This window comes from Cherax quadricarinatus, chromosome 9, assembly GCF_038502225.1.
Source record: "Cherax quadricarinatus isolate ZL_2023a chromosome 9, ASM3850222v1, whole genome shotgun sequence".
Lineage (NCBI taxonomy): Eukaryota > Metazoa > Arthropoda > Malacostraca > Decapoda > Parastacidae > Cherax > Cherax quadricarinatus.
In genome coordinates, this window is record NC_091300.1 from 54,693,598 (window position 1) to 54,719,257 (window position 25,660).

Genomic DNA, 25,660 nt, shown 5'->3' on the forward strand with positions numbered 1-25,660 from the left:
CACTGTATCAACCTATCCAGATCTTTCTGTAACGTTCTACTGTCCTCTTCAAATTAATCTGACGGCGTACTTTAGTATCATTGGCAAACTTGCTTACGTCGCTATTTATTCTCTCATTTATGTCGTTTATTTATAATGTAAACAAAAAGGGGCCCAAGACTGACCTCTGTGGAACACCGCTGGTGACGCGTCCCAACTCTGATTCTCCCCAATTTTGCAAACTGTGAAGCCCTTGTCAACTCCGCCTCTATCTAGGAAAAAAAATTCCCACCTATTCCGTGTGCCTATACTTTCCTCAACAATCTCCGATGTGGAACTCTGTCAGAATCCTTACTGTTTCCCTACACACAATATCAGTGAATTTCTAATGCAGATCACCATTTTGTAAAACGGTGCCAATATACTTTGATCAGTTTATGTCATTCAATATTTCTTCGAATAGCCTCTACAGCTATTAATTCTATCATTTTTTCCACACTCTAGGTTAGGTTAATTGGTCTAAACTCGAAGCTAACGACTCATCTCCCATTTTATACATAGGTACCACATTTATTATGTACAAGGCAAACAAATAGTCAATGGAACAAGGAGAATTTTGGAAGGGGAGAGAATGGGTAATCCAGGTGTTTACAGTGAGACATAAACATAAATATTACCTCGCATTTATGGATTTTAAAAAGGCATATGATTGGGCTCATAGAGTAACGATGCGACATATAAAGAGAAGCAAGAGTTTCTATTCAAATAGTGAGGTTTAGGTTAGGGCATGCAGTAGAGATGAAGGTATACCTCAGAAACAGTAATTCTTAGAGAGTGTAATGTCACCACAGTTATTCAGCATATTAAAAGAGGTTTTAAAACAAGCAAGTGCTACGGCGTTGAGAGAAGTGTGGAATTAAATGATAACTAATTCATTGTACATTGATAATTGTCACAGTTTGCTCTTTGCCGATGACACAATTCTTTTGGAAGGTTCTGATGAGAAATTGCAAAGGTTGGTGATGAGAGAAATACAGTCTAGGCAGTTTAAGAGTGACTACCAGTTTGAAGGTAGGAAGGATAAAGGAAGTAAGTGTATTCAGATTAATGGGAGAGAACTTGTGGGCAAATAGGTCCATCTTCCATAAGATAAACCCCTCAGTCGTAACTGAGGGGTTGTTGAGGTGGTAGCGTAATCTGAGCTATGATTTCTGAAAAATTCTGTCAAAGCAGTGACTGAATGAAATACCGTGAATGTATTTGCTTTACTGGTGGTCACCCTACCTCTCTGGGAGACGGCCGGTATATTAAAAATAAAAAGAGAGAGGAAGAGAGATAATGCTAAGCCAAACGAACAAAATATATTTCTTCACATAGTGGTGTATAGCTATAAATGGGTGGCAAGTTGGTTAACTGGAATTATAACCTGGCGACTACACAAAGGATAACCAAGGCTACGTATAACCTGCTCACCATCAAACATACTTTAGTCTCTAAAATAACTACATGTATTTCGGTCACTTGTGCTACTCAAGAAACGTATCACGTGTACGTTAGTACACGTGAAAAGATTAATGTAGAGTGTGCCATAAGTTTATAATGCACATAAATATTAGTATTAAATATTTGAAATCAATCATATATGGCATTAACAAGTTACCACACGGACACTAACATATCTTCTTTTTTGTCAATACAAAAAGGAAATCAGAACACATTCAGCTCTAAACTAATACAAACCTTCCACTAAGAAACATCGTCTTTGAAGCCAAACTAAATAGGAATTCACTTGTTGTATCAGAGACTAGTATCCTAAAATATACCAGTACATTAAGCTAGACGCCAGGCAGAATTTGAATAATCAAGCTATTAGCGTTGAAAAGTGAAGGTAGCTAGATAAAACACTCAGAAAGTCGCAGGAAAATCAGTATTTTAATTCTGCCAGTTTCTAGTATAAATAAAATAAACTGAGACCAACACAAGCTACATTTATGGGTACAATAAGAATGCATAAAGAACATTATGTAAATTTAACAAAGGATAACCTGATATAGTCAAATAATGTGATTTATTTCCTGATCAGATGAGACATTGTCTAGCTATTTCACGACAACCAATTTCATTACTAAAATTGGCAAAATAAACTCGGACAACCTAGAATCAAAGTAAAGTTTCCATTGAGACAAACCCATCAGTAATACAAGTTTAAAACCGACAAGAAGGGGCATTCTCCTGTTATTGCATGGACCCCCCCCCCATCAAGTTATGTTTCTTGATGCCGGTGAGGGGCTCTTGATCTAGGGAATTAGATCTGTCCTCCAATTCCCTAAATTAATCCTGAATGCCTTCCATCCCTCTTCCCATTTCCCCTTCCCTGTCATAATAATAATAATTAATAATAATAATAATAATAATAATAATAATAATAACAATAATAATAATAATAATAATAATAATAATAATAATAATTTCACAGATTCCATCATTTTGACTGTAGAAAGTTATGGATTCAGATTCGATTCAAGCAAAAGGAGGTCAAGTCCAATTTCTAAAAACATAAGAAAGGAGGAGCACTGCAGCAGGTCTATGGGCCCATACTAGGCAAGTTCATCTCAATACATAAAGAAAAATATCTATCCAGTTCATTTTTAAGATCCTCTCACCAGCATCAAGGCAAAATAATGTAGTAAAATATAATAATCTTATATCACTTGGTAAGTTAGTGACAAAATAGAACCCACACACTGCATTAACATTACCAGTCTTCTGAAGAGCTTGGTAATGTTATTGTTTATAAAGGGAATGTTTAGTGCAGGGAAAATAATCTGAGAATAGCCTGTGTAACATTGCCCATTGTCCAGCCAGGCAAAACAACAGCACTATAATACACACCCCAGATACAGTGTACCACCATTAATAAAACAGCACTATAATACACACCCCAGATAGTGTACCACTATTAATAAAACAGCACTATAATACACACCCCAGATACAGTGTACCACTATTTATAAAACAGCACTATAATACACACCCCATATAATGTACCACCATTAATAAAACAACACTATAATACACACCCCAGATACAGTGTACCACCATTAATAAAACAGCACTATAATACACACCCCAGATAGTGTAAAACCATTAATAAAAGAGCACTATAATACACACCCCAGATACAGTGTACCACAGTTAATAAAACAGTAATATAATATACACTTACCCTTGATACAGTGTACCACCGTCAATAAAACAGTAATATAATATACACTTACCCTTGATACAGTGTACCACCGTTAATAAAACAGTAATATAATATACACTTACCCTTGATACAGTGCACCATCGTTAATAAAACAGTAATATAATATACACTTACCCTTGATACAGTGTACCACCGTTAATAAAACAGTAATATAATATACACTTACCCTTGATACAGTGCACCATCGTTAATAAAACAGTAATATAATATACACTTTCCCTTGATACAGTGCACCATCGTTAATAAAACAGTAATACAATATACACTTACCCTTGATACAGTGTACCACCGTTAATAAAACAGTAATATAATATACACTTACCCTTGATACAGTGTTCCACCGTTAATAAAACAGTAATATAATATACACTTACCCTTGATACAGTGCACCACCGTTAATAAAACAGTAATATAATATACACTTACCCTTGATACAGTGTACCATTGTTAATAAAACAGTAATATAATATACACTTACCCTTGATACAGTGCACCACCGTTAATAAAACAGTAATATAATATACACTTACCCTTGATACAGTGTACCATTGTTAATAAAACAGTAATATAATATACACTTACCCTTGATACAGTGTACCACCGTTAATAAAACAGTAATATAATATACACTTACCCTTGATACAGTGCACCACCGTTAATAAAACAGTAATATAATATACACTTACCCTTGATACAGTGTACCATCGTTAATAAAACAGTAATATAATATACACTTACCCTTGATACAGTGTACCACCGTTAATAAAACAGTAATATAATATACACTTACCCTTGATACAGTGCACCACCGTTAATAAAACAGTAATATAATATACACTTACCCTTGATACAGTGTACCATCGTTAATAAAACAGTAATATAATATACACTTACCCTTGATACAGTGTACCATCGTTAATAAAACAGTAATATAATATACACTTACCCTTGATACAGTGTACCACCGTTAATAAAACAGTAATATAATATACACTTACCCTTGATACAGTGTACCACCGTTAATAAAACAGTAATATAATATACAATTACCCTTGATACAGTGCACCACCGTTAATAAAACAGTAATATAATATACAATTACCCTTGATACAGTGTACCACCGTTAATAAAACAGTAATATAATATACACTTACCCTTGATACAGTGCACCACCGTTAATAAAACAGTAATATAATATACACTTACCCTTGATACAGTGCACCATCGTTAATAAAACAATAATATAATATACACTTACCCTTGATACAGTGCACCATCGTTAATAAAACAGATATTACTGTTTTATTAACGATGGTGCACTGTATCAAGGGTAAGTGTATATTATATTAAATATACACTTACCCTTGATACAGTGCACCACCGTTAATAAAACAGTAATATAATATACACTTACCCTTGATACAGTGCACCATCGTTAATAAAACAGTAATATAATATACACTTACCCTTGATACAGTGCACCATCGTTAATAAAACAGTAATATAATATACACTTACCCTTGATACAGTGCACCATCGTTAATAAAACAGTAATATAATATACACTTACCCTTGATACAGTGCACCACTGTTAATAATTTCCAGCTCAGCAATAAGACATTGTAAGAATTATAATCGAATATTTTGGAGTAAGAAAATATTTAATGAGAAATGTTCAGAAAATAACTCACTAAAAATGCGAAATACTTTTTTTTTCAAAAAATTTTTCTTTAGTTCAAATTCTTTTTCGATTTTCGTACAATCTTGTAAGGAAAATCCCATAAAAATAGTTTAATAAAAAAATTTAGGAAAATTAATTAGCTGCCAACCATAATGGCCGCCAAAATTACAAAAATACTTCCAGTTAAGAGAGACAAGTGTTTAGCGTTTGAAGCCGAGCAGCAGAACCATTCTCTAGTTATTACATAGGAAGCAGTTTAACAAAATTATTATATTGAAATTTACAGAGCTTAAAGTGAGCGCTAGAGTATAATAAAGCCAAACAACGGATCAGAAAAGGCATTCTCCAGTAATTAATATGTTTTCAGTGATACCAAGATTCAGTACAAAGTTTCAACCTTGAACCAACTCCCACTAATCTTATAAGACATCATCATTCTTACAGAATACTTCTCAATTTATAGTTTAAAACCTATCAGCCGAATCATTGTTAAGTTACAGAATATAAATGCTGCCATTTATTCAATAAAATCACCTGAGATTACGCCATACAATAATAGCATTAACCTTGAGTACAAGAAATCACACCAGTGGAGAAAATCTGAAGCCGATCAGACGAGTCATTATCCAGTTATGACAACGATTTCACAGATTTAAAGATAATCTACTTTACTGCATCCAAAAGAATTGCCTGCAAGCAAAAAAAAAAAAAAAAAAAAAAGGAACTTAACGAGCACCATCCTGGCACTAAGACACATCCGCCATTATTTACTAAAGTCGCTCAGAAGTAAACATGGCCACATATATACCAATACATGTGCCCATTTTACTCTAAGTCCTCGTTGAATTTCGGGGCATTGTTTCTTGAGGATTCCAAGGTACGCTGTTAAGAATTTTAGAGTTCTAGCTATTCCAGGATGCTGCGACCAGAGGCCTGGTCACAGACAGAGCCGAGGGGGCGTTGACCCCCGAAACCCCCTCTAGGTTCACTCCAGGTAGGACACCTGTACATGCCAGTTCCAAAATCTGCCCCTATTGACCATACATGGAGTATACCTGGACTGGGTTCTAGGGGTCAACGCCCCCGCTGCCTGGTTCAAGACCAGACCTCGTAAAAAATGTGGAACACTTCACGATTTCGCTTGTCATCCTTGATAATTCTGAAGTCACTGACTGAGGTCTTCGAGTTATGAGCAAAATAACCCGCTCATAGGAGACTGCAAATTATGACGACGTTTCGGTCCAAGTAGAACCATTATCTAGTGTGACAGAAATGTAATAAGTTTGTCTATGTGTGGCTTCGAAAAAATACCCACAAATGTAATATAATGCTATCCTATATACCGCAATATACTGCATTTGTTTATTTTTTCCATCCAATCGGTATTTTATATCACTAATCTCCATGTGTGGATTTTCTGAATATTTGAAGAAATAACTATTAAAGAATAAATTAAGAACACTGTTGAAGCTTCTCTGTTGGGGATACGTAATAAATGAAGTACACACAGAATATACACTGACAGACATACACTTCTCGGTGTATCAAACTTATGCTAGGTTAGTAAATTACCTTTCCAGAGTTGCTGTCTACCAGCCTTCTACATCGTTAAGCTATGGTAGCTTAACCATGTAGTAGGCTGGTCTTCAGCCTGACACAAGGGTAGGATAACCCAACACTCAGATATATCAACAAGGGTAGCATAACCCAACACTCAGATATATCAACAAGGGTAGCATAACCCAACACTCAGATATATCAACAAGGATAGCATAACCCAACATTCTGATATACCAGCAAGGGTAGGATAACGCAACACTCAGATATACCAGCAAGGGTAGGATAACGCAACACTCAGATATACCAGCAAGGGTAGGATAACGCAACACTCAGATATACCAGCAAGGGTAGGATAACGCAACACTCAGATATACCAGCAAGGGTAGGATAACGCAACACTCAGATATACCAGCAAGGGTAGGATAACGCAACACTCAGATATACCAGCAAGGGTAGGATAACGCAACACTCAGATATACCAGCAAGGGTAGGATAACGCAACACTCAGATATACCAGCAAGGGTAGGATAACGCAACACTCAGATATACCAGCAAAGGTAGGATAACGCAACACTCAGATATACCAGCAAGGGTAGGATAACGCAACACTCAGATATACCAGCAAGGGTAGGATAAGTACTTTAAGGTATGTTTACTGTAAATTCAGTCTTACTTGATAATCAGGAACCAGATGACGATTACCTGGAAAATAAATAAACAAAAGTTTATCATTTAAAGTAGGAGAATTATAATATAACGATTAATTACATTTGCAAATATTAACATGATTATGTACAACTGAAATTAAAGAGGTCATTCAATTAGGTAAATTGATCGGAAGAAACAACACTGTTGTTGCTGCCTCTGGTGACCCAGCTTAGGTAACTAAATTGAGTTAACATGACTCACGAAATCGTAATGACACGAGTGCAAACAAACCATACCATGGTGGGGTTTGATCCCGCGGTCAGAGTCTCAAAACTCCAGACCGTCGCGTTAGCCACTGGACCAGCTGGTCCAGTGGCTAACGCGACGGTCTGGAGTTTTGAGACTCTCTGACCGCGGGATCAAACCCCACCCGTGGTATGGTTTAGTTGAGTTAATCCAGTGTTGTGAGTTGCTTCCTTGCCAGGACGATAACACTCTAATAATGATTTTGAAGAGGGGAGATCCTCCTTTCTCTGTGTCTGTCTGTCTCTCTCTTATTTACACAATGGTTTCATATGAATTAGTGTTCCTATCTTACGTAGGTTTCGTTAAACAACTGGATACATAATATACAAATTTTGCCACTTTTAATCTCGAAATGGTATATTATTATTTTACATTATTACATTTGTTTGCCATGATGTTTGTGAGAAGCTCTTGATCCAAGAAACTGGACATATCTTTCCTTAGCATCACATCGCACAGGTGCTGTGTGACCTCTACAGGTTAGCACTTCCCATTGAATAAAACACAACAATGGTGAACAGTATCAATACTTAATGGCTGATTCGTCTTACGAAATACGTGAAAAACTTTTTGGCTTCAGGTCGTTTAGGTGCAGTTTTTTTTGGACTCTGTGGAATAACTGCATATTAATTCTTCTAATCTGCTTTATTAAACTTTTAGGTTTGTTGAGTTTTCCTGAGTGTAAGTTTTACCATATTTTCTGGTTGTGAGAGGTTTTAATATACTAATTTTTAATCAAATAGATTTTCCTGAAATAACTTGAGCCGATTCTGGTAAAAAAAGAAAATCAGTTTGATTTTAACGGGTTACCTTAGGTTAAATCTATATAATGTACACTTAAGTCTCACTTAATTACTTACATACCTACTTAAACTTTAGATGATGATAAATTTTGCTTAGGAAAATATTTATATTAGCCTGTGATGGTCCCAACTGCTTTTTTGACAGACAAAAAAGGCATATTTGACATTATTTCCATATGACAATTTCCGAGCTCCAGTTGTAATTATTTTCACCACTCTACGCTGGTAAACATACTGGTGAGGTTTAAGATATTTTTGCCTCTGAGATAACCAGAGAATTCCTCTTCAGTTTGATTTCAAACCTGATGTTTCTTATTGAAAAGTTTGAGTCAGTATAAAACTATAGAAACGTCAATAACATGTTTAACAACTCAAATAACATAAACAACGGGCCTCAGAAAGACGATAGCAAATATTACACTATTACATATAACGAAGTGCATAAAAAACACATAAAAGCATAAACGTGCGAAAAAGGATGGAAATCCCAAACAGATAAAAACAAAGGTGATATAGATGTCAATGAGGACAACATAAAGAGAGAGATGGATATCAGTTTGTATAAAACATGGGGAAAACGTGGATAAAACTATGGAAAAGAACTAGAGAAGGACGTGAATAAGACTGAGGATTGATAAAATGGATGACCACACTGATACTAAGATATTAAAATAAGCAAGAGCTAAACATGCAACATAATTCCAGTACATAGTTGGACCTTCCACATGACACTAACAGTGGTCAGCAACAAATGACACTAACAGTGGTCAGCAACACATGACACTAACAATGGTCAGCAACACATGACACTAACAGTGGTCAGCAACACATGGCACTAACAGTGGTCAGCAACACATGGCACTAACAGTCGTCAGCAACACATGACACTAACGGTGGTCAGCAACACATGACACTAACAATGGTCAGCAACACATGACACAAACAGTGGTCAGCAACACATGGCACTAACAGTGGTCAGCAACACATGGCACTAACAGTGGTCAGCAACACATGGCACTAACAGTGGTCAGCAACACATGACACTAACAATGGTCAGCAACACATGACACAAACAGTGGTCAGCAACACATGGCACTAACAGTGGTCAGCAACACATGGCACTAACAGTGGTCAGCAACACATGACACTAACAGTGGTCAGCAACACATGGCACTAACAGTGGTCAGCAACACATGGCACTAACGGTGGTCAGCAACACATGACACTAACAATGGTCAGCAACACATGACACAAACAGTGGTCAGCAACACATGACACTAACAATGGTCAGCAACACATGACACTAACAGTGGTCAGCAACACATGACACTAACAGTGGTCAGCAACACATGACACTAACAGTGGTCAGCAACACATGACACTAACAGTGGTCAGCAACACATGACACTAACAGTGGTCAGCAACACATGACACTAACAGTGGTCAGCAACACATGACACTAACAGTGGTCAGCAACACATGACACTAACAGTGGTCAGCAACACATAACACTAACAATGGTCAGCAACACATGACACTAACAGTGGTCAGCAACACATGACACTAACAGTGGTCAGCAACACATGACACTAACGGTGGTCAGCAACACATGACACTAACAATGGTCAGCAACACATGACACAAACAGTGGTCAGCAACACATGGCACTAACAGTGGTCAGCAACACATGGCACTAACAGTGGTCAGCAACACATGGCACTAACAGTGGTCAGCAACACATGACACTAACAATGGTCAGCAACACATGACACAAACAGTGGTCAGCAACACATGGCACTAACAGTGGTCAGCAACACATGGCACTAACAGTGGTCAGCAACACATGACACTAACAGTGGTCAGCAACACATGGCACTAACAGTGGTCAGCAACACATGGCACTAACGGTGGTCAGCAACACATGACACTAACAATGGTCAGCAACACATGACACAAACAGTGGTCAGCAACACATGACACTAACAATGGTCAGCAACACATGACACTAACAGTGGTCAGCAACACATGACACTAACAGTGGTCAGCAACACATAACACTAACAGTGGTCAGCAACACATGACACTAACAGTGGTCAGCAACACATGACACTAACAGTGGTCAGCAACACATGACACTAACAGTGGTCAGCAACACATGACACTAACAGTGGTCAGCAACACATGACACTAACAGTGGTCAGCAACACATAACACTAACAATGGTCAGCAACACATGACACTAACAGTGGTCAGCAACACATGACACTAACAGTGGTCAGCAACACATGACACTAACAGTGGTCAGCAACACATGACACTAACAGTGGTCAGCAACACATGACACTAACGGTGGTCAGCAACACATGACGCTAACGGTGGTCAGCAACACATGACACTAACTGTGGTCAGCAACACATGACACTAACGGTGGTCAGCAACACATGACACTAACGGTGGTCAGCAACACATGACACTAACGGTGGTCAGCAACACATGACACTAACGGTGGTCAGCAACACATGACACTAACGGTGGTCAGCAACACATGACACTAACGGTGGTCAGCAACACATGGCACTAACAGCTGTCAGCAATACATGACACTAACAGTGGTCAGCAACAAATGACACTAACAGTGGTCAGCAACACATAACGCTAACAGTAGTCGGCAACACATGGCACTAACAGCTGTCAGCAATACATGACACTAACAGTAGTCAGCAACACATAACGCTAACAGTAGTCAGCAACACATGACACTAACAATGGTCAGCAACACATGGCACTAACAGTGGTCAGCAACACATGACACTAACAGTGGTCAGCAACACATGGCACTAACAGCTGTCAGCAATACATGACACTAACAGTAGTCAGCAACACATAACGCTAACAGTAGTCAGCAACACACAACGCTAACAGTAGTCAGCAACACATGACACTAACAATGGTCAGCAACACATGGCACTAACAGTGGTCAGCAACACATGACACTAACAGTGGTCAGCAACACATGGCACTAACAGCTGTCAGCAATACATGACACTAACAGTAGTCAGCAACACATAACGCTAACAGTAGTCAGCAACACACAACGCTAACAGTAGTCAGCAACACATGACACTAACAATGGTCAGCAACACATGACACTAACAGTGGTCAGCAACACATGACACTAACAGTGGTCAGCAACACATGACACTAACAGTGGTCAGCAATACATGACACTAACAGTGGTCAGTAACGCATGACGCTAACAGTAGTCAACAACGCATAACGCTAACAGTAGTCAGCATCACATAACGCTAACAGTAGTCCGCAACACATGGCGCTAACAGTAGTCAGCAACACACAACGCTAACAGTAGTCAGCAACACATGACACTAACAGTAGTCAGCAACACATGGCGCTAACAGTAGTCAGCAACACACAACGCTAACAGTAGTCAGCAACACATGACACTAACAGTAGTCAGCAACACATGACACTAGCAGTAGTCAGCAACACATGGCGCTAACAGTAGTCAGCAACACACAACGCTAACAGTAGTCAGCAACACATGACACTAACAGTAGTCAGCAACACATAACGCTAACAGTAGTGAGCAACACTTGACACTAAGGCGACCACCACATAACATTTACCATTATAATTACCATATGAGGCCATGGTAACCATCGCATGACACTGTCCCTGGAAAAAAAAACTTGATTAGTGGAAATTAGTAAGTTTATGAATAATTAAGTGAGAACCAAGTTAAAGAAGCACCGATAATTAAGTAAGACACAGACAGCTATGTTAAACATAGTACAGCAAGTCGCGGAAATATAGATATGTCAGACGCAGAGGCGGAGGTTAGACTCACATAAGTGATTGAGACAGACATGTCAGACACAGAGAGCTTAGATACAAACAGGCAAGCAAGTTAGAGCAATAAGAGAGAGAGAGAGAGAGAGAGAGAGAGAGAGAGAGAGAGAGAGAGAGAGAGAGAGACAGACACAGACAGACAGACAGACAGACAGACAGACAGACAGACAGACAGACACAGACAGAGGCACTTCATTAATATCTGTGGTATAGCATATCAACATGTTATCAAGACATGCGGATTATGGCGTTTTACTGAGAAGACGTTTCGCCCACCAGGTGACCTCATCCAGGGCCCTTAATCCCGAAGGGGCCCCAACTTCGACTGTAGTCCACATTACTTAATTTTTTTAGGTCTACTGTATGAGGGGTTGCGATGGGGCCCCCCATTAACAATTCAAGCTTCAGGGCCACAGAAATGTAGGTCTGCCACTGACCTCATCAATAAAACGCCATTGACAGCATTACTGTGTCGTATTCCAGCAAATGAGCTCCGGTACAAGGAGAACTTTGACATAGACTCACGGAGAGGTGTGCTGGGAGAGAAGGCCTTGTTGCTGTAGCTGGGATAGTTCACCTTCTTGTTATATTTCTTGGTAGTACCTCGACCTCGCAGCAGTGTCACCACACGACCCTGAACCACAAAGTTCATCGTTTAAGACACCGTTGATTATTATTTTTGGGGGGGAAGGGGGAAGCGTTATGGTCTTAAATTATTTGTTGTAGTTTAACCCAAGTTAAACAGCCCCTTCCCCTTTTTGTTGTTTAAATAATAAACAACAATAGTAATAAGTAATAAAAATAGTAGTAATAGTAGTAGTCATAGTAGTAGTAATAATAACAGTAATAATAAATATTGGCATTAATAACAACAATACTAGTAATAATAATATATGTTCGTAAACACACTGGTCGTGTCCTGCCAAGTCAGAGAGAGAAGACGTTCTCTCAGTCGCTGTCTTACCGGAAGTGAGCTGACATCACACCTCAGATGACCTGAACAACAGCATCCTTACCTGTCCCCACTGAAGACCAAATGATGGAAATAATACCAACAATAACATGGATAATAAAGAGAGAGCAACAGGTGGTGCATCACGTCTGCTGTACCTCCCCAGGTGGTGCATCACGTCTGCTGTACCTCCCCAGGTGGTGCATCACGTCTCTTGTACCTCCCCAGGTGGTGCATCACGTCTGCTGTACCTCCCCATGTGGTGCATCACGTCTCTTGTACCTCCCCAGGTGGTGCATCACGTCTGCTGTACCTCCTCAGTCACCAACACTTGTCACAGCAACCTCCAGTGATCTCCATTACTCCGCCACTTGGCTCCCATATTCCTCAGAGCTCCTACAATGTTTCTTATAATATCTATTATCATTGTAGCTTTAATTTTCTTATTTTTTTATTTTTAGAGTCATTATTTTAATTTTTATTATGTTAGTGCTGTTTACCTGGAGTTTGCCTGGAGAGGGTTTCGGGGGTCAACGCCCCCGTTGCCCGGTCTGAGACCATGTCTCATGGTGGATGAGGGTATGATCAACCAGCCTGTTACTGCTGGCCCCACTCAAGCTGACGTACGAACCACAGCCCGGTTGGTCAGGTACTGACTTAGGTGCCTGTCCAGTACCTTCTTGAAGACAGTCAGGGGTCTATTGGTACTCCCCCTTATGTATGCTGGAGGCAATTGAACAGTCTTGGGCCCCGGACACTTATTGTGTTGTCTCTCAGTGTACTCGTGACGCCCCTGCTTTTCATCGGGGGAATGTTGCATCTCCTGCCGAGTCTTTTGCTTTCATATGGAGTGATTTTCTTGTGCAGGTTTGGTACCAATCCTTCAAGGACCTTCCATGTGTATATTATCATGTATCTCTTCCGTCTGCGTTCCAGGGAATACAGATCAAGGACCTTCAACCGTTCCCAGTATTTAGGTGCCTTATCGCACTATGAGTGCCGTGAAAGTTATTTGTACACTCTCCAGGTCTGCAATGTCGCCAGCCTTGACGGGGAACGTTAGTGTACAGCAGTATTCCAGCCTAGAGAGCACAAGCGATTTGAAGAGACTAATCATGGGCTTGGCGTCCCTAGTTTTGAAGGTTCTCATTATCCATCCTATCATTTTCTTAGCGGATGAGGTAGATACATTGTTGTGGTCTTTGAAGGCGAGAACCTCTGACATTATCACTCCCAGGTCCTTCACATTACTTTTCCGCTCTATTGTATGGTTAGAATTTGTTGTATACCCTGACACATTTTTAATTTCTTCAAGTTTCCCATATCTGAGTAGATGAAATTTCTCCTCGTTGAACTTCATACTGTTTTGAGTGGCCCAGACGAAGATTTGGTTCATGTCCGCTTGGAGTCTCGCTGTGTCTTCGACAGAAGTCACTGCCATGGCAATCCGGGTATCATCTGCATAGGAAGACATGGAGCTATGGCTTACATATCTGTCTATGTTAGAAATCAGAATGAGGAATAGAATGGGAGCGAGTACTGTGCCTTGTGAAACAGAACTTTACCATGGCTGCCTGGGACTTTACTCTGTTTACTATTACTCTTTGTGTTCTATTTGTCAGGAAGTTATAGATCCATCTACCAACTTTTCCCGTTATTCCTTTATCCCGCATTTTGTGTGCTATTACACCATGGTCACACTTGTCGAAAGCTTTTGCAAAGTCCGTGTATACTACATCTGTATTTTGTTTATCCTCTACAGCATCGAGGACCTTGTCATAGTGGGTACCTGGGACAGGCAGGAGCGACCTTATCTAAACCCGTGTTGCCCTGGGTTGTATAATTCATGGGTATCTAGGTGGTTGGCTATCTTGCTTCTGAGAACCCTCTCAAAGATTTTTATGATATGGGATGTTAGTGCTATCGATCTGTAGTTCTTTGCAATTTCTTTACTGCCACCTTTGTGGAATGGGGCTATGTCTGTTGTTTTTAGTGTGTGTGGGATGACCCCTGTGTCCATGCTCCCTCTCCATAAAATGTTGAAGGCACGCGATACGGGCTTCTTGCAGTTCTTGATGAACACAGTTCCATGAGTCTGGGCCTGGGGCAGAGTGCATGGGCATGTCATTAATTGCCTCTTGAAAGTCTTGTGGAGTTAGAATAATATCCGAGACTTTTGGGATGACCAAATTTTGGGTTTCGTTCATAAAGAATTCATTTGGATTGTCGACCCTTAGAGTGGGTAGTGGTTTGCTGAACACTGAGTCATATTGGGACTTTAGTATCTCACTCATTTCTTGGCTATCATCTGTGTATGTCCCATCCCTCCTAAGCAGGGGCCCAATACTGGATGTTATTTTTTCTTTAGATTTGGCATAAGAGAAGAAGTATTTTGGGCTTTCATCAATTTCCTTTATGGCTTTTATTTCTTCCTGTGATTCTTGTCTCCTGTTAGATTCCTTCAGCTTAAGTTCGATATTTGCAATTTCACTGACTAGCGCCTCTCTTCGTATTTCAGATATATTGACCCCACTCAGCAGCTCTGTGACTCTTCGCCTTCGTCTGTATAGGGAATGTTTCTCTCTTTCTAGTTTACAACTTCTCTTTATTTTTCTTAATGGAATGTATCTTGAGCAGACCTCAAGAACCACAGAATTCATTTTTTTAAGGCAAATGTTCGGATCCGTGTTGTTTAGGATATCTTCCCAGCTTGTTTCATTTAGGACATGGGTTATTTGATCCCATTGTATGTTTTTGTTTTTGAAATCGAATTTCGTGAAGAGACCTTCACGACTGCTCACATTTTGCTGGTCCGGAGCCCTGTGCATACATGTCTGTACCTCTATTATGTTGTGATCTGAGTGTATTGTCTTTGATACAGTTATATTACGTATCAGATCATCAATGTTAGCGAAGATGAGGTCCAGCATATTTTCCAGTCTTGTAGGCTCTAGAATTTGCTGGTTTAAGGTGAATTTGGTGCAGAGATTTGATAGTTAGTGTGTGTGTGAATTTTCATCTGAGCTGCCTCCCGGGGTGATCTCTGCTAAAACATTGTTTGCTATACCCCTCCATTTTAGGTGTCTCAGGATGAAATCTCCTAGTAGTAAGATGTTTGGGGCAGGAGTTGGGAGATTTTCCACACAGTGGTCAATTTTCTCAAGATTTCTCCTGGAATTGCTGGGAAGTTTCATCTGGAGGCTTGTATACTACCACAATGGCAAGGTTTTGGTTTTCAGTCTTTACCGCCAAAACTTCAACTACATCATTTGAGGTGTTTAGTAGTTCTGTGCAAATGAGCGACTCTGTGACATACAGGCGAACCTCACCTTGTTGCCTCTTTAGTCTGTTGCATCGGAATAGGTTATAACCTGGGATCCATATTTCGTTGTCATAATGATCCTTTATGTGGGTCTCTGTGAATGCTGCAAACATTGCATTTGAGTCCATGAGCAGTCCCTTGATGTAAGGATTTTTTTTTTTTGACGGCTTTAAACCCTGTATGTTTACAAAGACAAATGTCGTATTGGTGGAATTTAGGGGGTTTTATTTGCTGGCTCTAATGTCTGTTGTTCTGGGGTAGAGGCCAATGTCCGTGCCTCTGCTCCAGAAGTGTTTTCAGTTGGTGTAGGATTATTGTCATTTCTTGCAAGTCTTTTATCCCTCCTGGCCCTAAAAACCTCTGTCACTGAAGAGGTTGTGGTTCCTCTCTTTTGTTTCCCATAGTCTGGCTGGTCTGTGTCTCCAGTCCCATTAAGATGATGTGCCTGGCAGTATGTACTGTAGCATTTTCTTTCATGGATTGATGAGTGACACATTTCTGGCCGAAATAAGTTACAAGAAGGGAAGTTGCATTTTCCTGTTGTCATGTGAGTGCGGCATTTTTTGGGATGGTCAAAGATGCATGTCCTACCTGTTTTACCAGATATACCGTGCCTGCAGACACCCTGTTAGCAGTAGTTCTTCGTTGTTATTATTATATTTTGACAAAGTGCTCAATGTGTAGGTGTCAAATAGTGCATGGAGAAAGGGAGGGTAATCAAGTTTGATAAGAGGACAGGTAGGATTGCCCCAATTCCTTGGATCATGAGCCCATCACCAGCCACAAAGCACCTACTCCCACACTCGTCTAACACACTAACCTGGCAACACATTCACCCAGCAACACGCTTTGCAACATAAACAGCAGCAAACTCGCCTAGCTACACCCCAAAAAATACGCTCAACATACTCAACACACTTAGCGGTCCCTCAATTAGCAACACACCAAACAACACTTATCAGCTGTCACCTAGCAATACACTCACATGGCAACACAATTAAAAAAAAAAAAAACATTCACCAAAAATCCACTCAAACAGCAACACACCCACCCAGCAGTAACCTGAGCAGTTTATTCACAAAGAACTCGCCTAGCCTAGCAACACACTCAGCTAGACGACCATTCCTTCAACAACACACTTCCACATCAAAATGGTATACAATACCGACAGGTTGGTAGGTAAGACACATAGGCAACAGTTAGGCAACTTTATTCCGAAACGTTTCGCCTACACAGTAGGTTTCTTAGTAGAATACAGAAAGTAGGCAGGAACAGAAGAGATGTGAAGACGATGTAATCAGTCCATCACCCTTGAAGTCTGGAGAAGTTCAGATAGTTCAGGAACTATCTGAAGAACAAGGGACAGTGCGGAGACTTAAATACTGTCGGAAGGAGAGGTGCAGAGTAGTAGTAGTAGTGAGAATGTAGCCACTGAGAGGTCAGGTCCCTCTCAGATCCAACAGTTCTCACTTGAAAGGGTTGTCCAAGGTGTTTTCTGTACCAAGAGGCCATGTGTTGCAGTGTCTGACAAGATGGTATACTATGGAACTGAACTTCTCCAGGCTGAGGGACTGACAACCTCAAATTCTACGACTTCAAGGGTGATGGACTGATTACATCGTCTTCACATCTCTACTGTTCCTGCCTACTTTCTGTATTCGACTGAAGACGCCTACTGTGTAGGCGAAACGTTTCGGAATAAAGTTGCCTAACTGTTGCCTATGTGTCTTACCTACCAACCTGACGGTATTGTATACCATTTTGATGTTCATCTTGTCAGACACTGCAACACATGGCCTCTTGGTACAGAAAACACCTTGGACAACCCTTTCAAGTGAGAACTGTTGGATCTGAGAGGGACCTGACCTCTCAGTGGCTACATTTTCACTACTACTACTACTCTGCACCTCTCCTACCGACAGTATTTAAGTCTCCACACTGTCCCTTGATCTTCAGATAGTTCCTGACTATGGAACTGAACTTCTCCAGGCTGAGGGACTGACAACCTCAAATTCTACGACTTCAAGGGTGATGGACTGATTACATCGTATTCACATCTCTACTGTTCCTGCCTACTTTCTGTATTCGACTGAAGAAGCCTACTGTGTAGGCGAAACGTTTCGGAATAAAGTTGCCTAACTGTTGCCTATGTGTCTTACCTACCAACAACACACTTACTTAGCAATATAACTACCGAGACACACGCAAAGACCAATACACAAAAAAAATGGACATAGGAGAAAGGAGCTTACGACGACATTTCGGTCGGACCTGGACCATTTATAAAGTCGCACTAACATACACAGTAACATTTACAAAGTCGCACTAACATACACAGTAACATTTACAAAGTCGCACTAACATACACAGTAACATTTACAAAGTCGCACTAACATACACAGTAACATTTACAAAGTCGCACTAACATACACAGTAACATTTACAAAGTCGCACTAACATACACAGTAACATTTACAAAGTCGCACTAACATACACAGTAACATGTTCACCAGGAAAAGCACTAACCTGGAAACACACTCAGCAACATACTAACCAAGCAATACACTCAAGCAGTTACTTACAACACACTCGTCATGCAGCACACATGTTAACCTACCCAGCAAGCACTCGCCTAGCAACATGAGGCACTCGCCTAGCAACATGACGCACTCGCCTAGCAACATGACTAATTGCCACTGACCCAGCAATTCACTATTGATTGTTAGGTAAAGGAACACATGTGAAGCTAGTGTGACATTTTATTGTGGCAACGTTTTGCTCTCTGTGGCTTGACACACCTCACCTAGAGAAAGAGAAACTCGTTCAGTAACACGTGTCAACACACTCACCTTTGATAAACCTGCTTGATTCATGTTTTCCATTTCCATCTCGTTGCTGGCTGTTGGTTCCTCCATCTCCTCTGATGACAATAATGAACACAAGGATAATTAACACAAGGATATGAGCTCACACACACACACACACACACACATACACACACACACCACACACACACACACACACACACACACACACACACACACACACACACACACACACACACACACACACACACACACACACACATATATATATATATATATATATATATATATATATATATATATATATATATATATATATATATATATATATATATATATATATATATATATGTATATATATATATATATATTATGTATATTACTGTAAAAGGATAGTGAAATTCCAAGCGATTTCGTGACTTCTAACATTATCAAGGAACTATAAGTTCATATAGTTCACAATTCTATCACAGTGGTTGTTTTGCATATTGTGATATCACTTGTTTACCGTGATCTTATTGCGTATATATATATATATATATATATATATATATATATATATATATATATATATATATATATATATATATATATATATATATATATATATATATATATATATGCATGCATGCAAGGGTGTCGTAGGTAAGTTTGGGGTGCCAGGTGTAAATGATAATGGGAGCCCTTTGGTTGAACTTTGTATAGAAAGGGGTTTAGTTACAGGTAATACATACTTTAAGAAAAAGAGGATAAATAAGTATACAAGATATGATGTAGGGCGAAATAACAGTAGTTTGTTGGATTATGTATTGGTAGATAGAAGACTCTTAAGTAGACTTCAGGATGTACATGTTTATAGAGGGGCCACAGATATATCAGATCACTCTTTAGTTGTAGCTACACTGAGAGTAAAAGGTAGATGGGATACAAGGAGAATAGAAGCATCAGGGAAGAGAGAGGTGAAGGTTTATAAACTAAAAGAGGAGGCAGTTAGGGTAAGATATAAACAACTATTGGAGGATAGATGGGCTAATGAGAGCATAGGCAATGGGGTCGAAGAGGTATGGGGTAGGTTTAAAAATGTAGTGTTAGAGTGTTCAGCAGAAGTTTGTGGTTACAGGAAAGTGGGTGAGGGAGGGAAGAGGAGCGATTTGTGGAATGATGTAAAGAGAGTAGTAAGGGAGAAAAAGTTAGCATATGAGAAGTTTTTACAAAGTAGAAGTGATGCAAGGAGGGAAGAGTATATGGAGAAAAAGAGAGAGGTTAAGAGAGTGATGAAGCAATGTAAAAAGAGAGAAAATGAGAAAGTGGGTGAGATGTTATCAACAAATTTTGTTGAAAATAAGAAAAAGCTTTTGAGTGAGATTAACAAGTTAAGGAAGCCTAGAGACAAATGGATTTGTCAGTTAAAAATAGGAGAGGAGAGGAGTTATTAAATGGAGAGTTAAAGGTATTGGGAAGATAGAGGGAATATTTTGAGTAACTGTTAAATGTTGATGAAGATAGGGAAGCTGTGATTTCGTGTATAGGGCAAGGAGGAATAACATCTTGTAGGAGAGAGGAAGAGACAGTTGTGAGTGTGGGGGAAGTTCATGAGGCAGTAGGTAAAATAAAAGGGGGTAAAACAGCTGGGATTGATGGGATAAATAAAGAAATGTTAAAAGCAGGTAGGGATATAGTTTTGTAGTGATTGGTGCTATTATTTAATAAATGTATGGAAGAGGGTAAGGTACCTAGGGATTGGCAGAGAGCATGCATAGTTCCTTTGTATAAAGGCAAAGGGGACAAAAGAGAGTGCAAAAATTATAGGGGGATAAGTCTGTTGAGTATACCTGGTAAAGTGTATAATAGAGTTATTATTGAGAGAATTAAGAGTAAGACGGAGAATATGACAGCAGATGAAAAAGGAGGCTTTAGGAAAGGTAGAGGGTGTGTGGACCAGGTGTTTACAGTGAAACATATAAGTGAACAATATTTAGATAAGGCTAAAGAGGTTTTTGTGGCATTTGTGGATTTGGAAAAGGAGTATGACAGGGTGGATAGGTGGGAAATGTGGCAGATGTTGCAGGTGTATTGTATAGGAGGTAGGTTATTGAAAGCAGTGAAGAGTTTTTACGAGGATAGTGAGGCTCAAGTTAGAGTATGTAGGAAAGAGGGAGATTATTTCTCAGTAAAAGTAGGCCTTAGACAAGGATGTGTGATGTCACCGCGGTTGTTTAATATATTTATAGATGGGGTTGTAAGAGAAGTAAATGCGAGGGTCTTGGCAAGAAGCGTGGAGTTAAAAGATAAAGAATCACACATAAAGTGGGAGTTGTCACAGTTGCTCTTTGCTGATGACACTGTGCTCTTGGGAGATTCCGAAGAGAAGTTGCAGAGATTGGTGGATGAATTTGGTAGGGTGTGCAAAAGAAGAAAATTAAAAGTGAATACAGGAAAGAGTAAGGCTATGAGGATAACAAAAAGATTAGGTGATGAAAGATTGGATATCAGATTGGAGGGAGAGAGTATGGAGGAGGTGAATGTATTCAGATATTTGGGAGTGGACGTGTCAGTGAATGGGTCTATGAAAGATCAGGTGAATCATAGAATTGATGAGGGGAAAAGGGTGAGTGGTGCACTTAGGAGTCTGTGGAGACAAAGAACTTTGTCCTTGGAGGCAAAGAGGGGAATGTATGAGAGTATAGTTTTACCAACGCTCTTATATGGGTGTGAAGCATGGGTGATGAATGTTGCAGCGAGGAGAAGGCTGGAGGCAGTGGAGATGTCATGTCTGAGAGCAATGTGTGGTGTGAATATGATGCAGAGAATTCATAGTTTGGAAGTTAGGAGGAGGTGCGGGATTGCCAAAACTGTTGTCCAGAGGGCTGAGGAAGGGTTGTTGAGGTGGTTCGGACATGTAGTGAGAATGGAGCGAAACAGAATGACTTCAAGAGTGTATCAGTCTGTAGCAGAAGGAAGGCAGGGTAGGGGTCGGCCTAGGAACGGTTGGAGGGAGGGTGTAAAGGAGGTTTTGTGTGCGAGGGGCTTGGACTTCCAGCGGGCATGCGTGAGCATATTTGATAGTGAATGGAGACAAATGGTTTTTAATACTTGACGTGTTGTTGGAGTGTGAGCAAAGTAACATTTAAGAAGGGGCTCAGGGAAACCGGCAGGCCGCACTTGAGTCCTGGAGATGGGAAGTACAGTGCCTGCACTCTGAAGGAGGGGTGTTATAATGTTGCAGTTTAAAAACTGTAGTGTAAAGCACCCTTCTAGCAAGACAATGATGGAGTGAATGATGGTGAAAGTTTATCTTTTTCGGGCCACCCTGCCTTGGTGGGAATCGGCCAGTGTGTTAATTAATTAATTAATATATATAAATATATATATATATATATATATATATATATATATATATATATATATATATATATATATATATATATGTATATATATATATATATATATATATATATATATATATATATATGTATATATATACACATATATATAACATACATTGGACTGTTTTCACAGAGCTGGACGTAATGACGCAGGATCTAATCCCGGCTAGCAACATGAACAACGATCGAACCACCGATATTATAGCTTGCCTCCCGAGAAGCATTGCAAAATTCCGAGACGCCTTAGTCCACTTGGTCATCAGTACATCAAACATCAGGTGCTCAGTACCACTGGACATCTCACCCCTGGTGTGAGCACATGTGTGATCGAAGAAGATACAAAACTAATTTCAGTCTATTCCCATTTGGAATACCAGTCTTCATGAACACTTCACTTTTAATGCATCCATGAACTAGTGCTTTTAAGCAAAGAACAATGCTGCGATCAGCCGGAGATCGAACCCCCGATATTCTAGCACCTCTCTCGTGCTAAGTTAACACAGTGAAAAATGTGTATGCATCACAGCAGGTGGGAAAGACTTGCATTTTCTAAGGATATTCATTAAAGTCATAAAATACTTTCAACTTTTCGGTAAAAAAAATCCATCATCGTCATCACGATAAATTTACAGAGCATAAAATACGATTTCAAAATTTGTAATATATAACCTGCAATATTCAAAGTATGTTGTATAAAACAGAACTGTAGCCAACAAAAATAAAAATTTAATTCACTTTAGGAATTCAAATTGCAAACTCATGTAAATTCATTAAATAAATGTGTAACAAAACAAATGTAAATCTGCAGACATGCAAATGTATTTATATCAGCAATTCTTCTTCTCACTTGTGTGCAGTATGACTCTACCAGTGTCCAGCAGTAGTCGACCATGAAGCTGAGAGTCAGGTTTCCTTGTTATCTCTTCTCCATGATGGCTGTGTTAGTGAAATCGTTCTCCGAGGGAATTTATTTCACATGAACTGCATGTGTTGGTGCAAAATTTATTTGAATTCAGTACCCCAAAACTTGATAGAAACTCGTGTTAAACGTTAACCGAAACCTTTGCCGGCCAGTGTAATTAAACTAGCTAATGTAGATAAATGGTTCAGAGAACCGACAAGTTGATAAATTAGACACATGTGAAACACTGTGTGGCGAAACGTTTCCTCATTAAAGATACCCCAGTGTTGCACATGTGTCTATTCTAAACTAGCCATCTTGGGAGATGTAGAAATATCTTCGGCGAAGTAAGATAGTTACTATGTGGGGAGAGTTACAATAAGCTGGTAGCAGCCTTCACCATCCAGTGTTGTATTCATATATGCAGGATACCTTGAAACCCATTCGTGGGCTCCAGAGAGAGCTTTGCTCCCAGCCTAGTTGTTATTGAAGGTAAGACTTGTTTTGTTTTACACCTTCTGTTTCGGTTTCGCTTGGGGATCCACCCAGTGGCGTCGTAAGCGGGGCGGAAGGGATGTTCGTTCCGACCCGGGTGACACCATTTAGGGGGTGACACCATAGAGAGTTTAAAGAAAGTGACGCTAATTCTCAAAACAGTGCTGCACCAACATAAGAGAAGAATCCTTCGTTTCTGTATAGCCTATTAATTGATTACAGAGTATGTGGCATGCAAAGAGTACGTAACCTTTATTCGGCCCATGTACACACCCTCATTTACAGGCTATCTCCCCCAACCAGCGAACCAGGTTGCTAAGAGTTGATGATGGGGCCCCGTCGTTCAACTAGTGACCAGGTTCTAGCCAATAAGAAGATGGTTTTGGCAATCGCAGAGGTTATGTGGGTACCGCTCTCCTGTCTGCCCTTGTCATTCCCATTCTAGAGCTGGTTGAAGCACGGTCTGCTATCTTGTGGCTTCTATTTCTGCCTTGCTTACCGTGGAGTGCACTATACTTATCACTGTACATAGTGTACATATTGCTGTTCTAAATTGGTGAAGGATAATATAAGTCTAAACTTTTTCTGCTGTGTTTATTTTGCTCCCATTACTCCCGGGATAACAGGCCATTTGGAATCCTGGGTTGTAATATGGGTAGCCTGTCCGAGAGCTGGAGCTGGACTTAGAGAAACGGTTGAGCTTAGGGTGAAGCTCGTAGCAGGAACATTGTGCAGCTTGTTATCTGGCATTGCTTTACAAATTTTGCGTGTCAGTTGCTTTATGGTCAGCCTTGCTATTGTGTGATCGTTCAACAGCTCGCTACTAGCTTGTTCAGTGTGCTCGCTTCGCTACGGTCAATCTTCTAGAACAGTGTAGCTGTCTGGCATTGCTTTACAAATTTTGCGTGTCAGTTGTTACTAGCCTGTTCGGTGTGGAGAATTTTGCAGTCAGCTTTGCTTGTATGCGTATTCTGCAATCGTACTGTGCATAGCTAAGCGTTTTCTGCAAATTAACGTGTTACGTTGGGGTATTCTGCAATCGTACTGTGCATAGCGAATAACTTATGCCACCTAGACGAGTCAGACGTCTGGTGTCGGCATATACTTTGCATAACCTACCTAAATTGTCCCTACAGCGTTGTTGGCAAATTGCTCGTTCCATTGGCATTAAATACAAACACTTTCACAGCTGCGCAACTGCGTTCACTGATTGCTGACAAACTTATAGAAGAAGAGATGGCACATCAGACTCCTCCCTCTACGGGAGCTAGGGCAAAAACTCCTATGTTCTCGCACGAGGAAGATGATACACCTACGGAGCAAAATAGTCAGTATAGTGCAGTTGGGTTGTCTCAGGGTGAATCAGCGTCGTTGGCACTTGAGCTGGCAAAAATCAATCTTGAGCAAACTAGGGAACAGAGAGCATTCGCAAGGGAAGAATTTGATAGGGAAAGAGAAAGGAGGCAGTTTTCGCATTCTGTAAATAATTTTAGTTTACAGAAAGCAGTACAGTTTGTTCCCCGCTTCAATGAGGCCGAACCAGAACAATTTTTCGAAAGCTTCGAAAATCAGGCTAGAGCCTTGAGGTGGCCGGAACAGCATTGGGCATCGTTGGTTCATACAGCATTATTGAGTAAGGCACAGGAATTTACGTCAGTATTAAATGA

General features: G+C 39.9%; 1 protein-coding gene across 3 annotated transcripts in view; it reads right to left on the bottom strand.

The window, feature by feature from the left end:
* Positions 1–25,660, bottom strand: part of LOC128686037 (dual oxidase maturation factor 1) — a 255,893-nt gene that overhangs the window by 66,173 nt on the left and 164,060 nt on the right. For all 3 annotated transcript variants that reach the window (XM_070083436.1, XM_070083434.1, XM_070083435.1), the window contains exons 9-11: positions 19,236–19,306; positions 12,638–12,746; positions 7,162–7,190 (exon numbers count right to left, since the gene is read on the bottom strand). In XM_070083436.1, the coding sequence (XP_069939537.1) occupies positions 7,162–7,190; positions 12,638–12,746; positions 19,236–19,306 (209 nt within the window). The remainder of the gene's footprint in view (positions 1–7,161; positions 7,191–12,637; positions 12,747–19,235; positions 19,307–25,660) is intronic.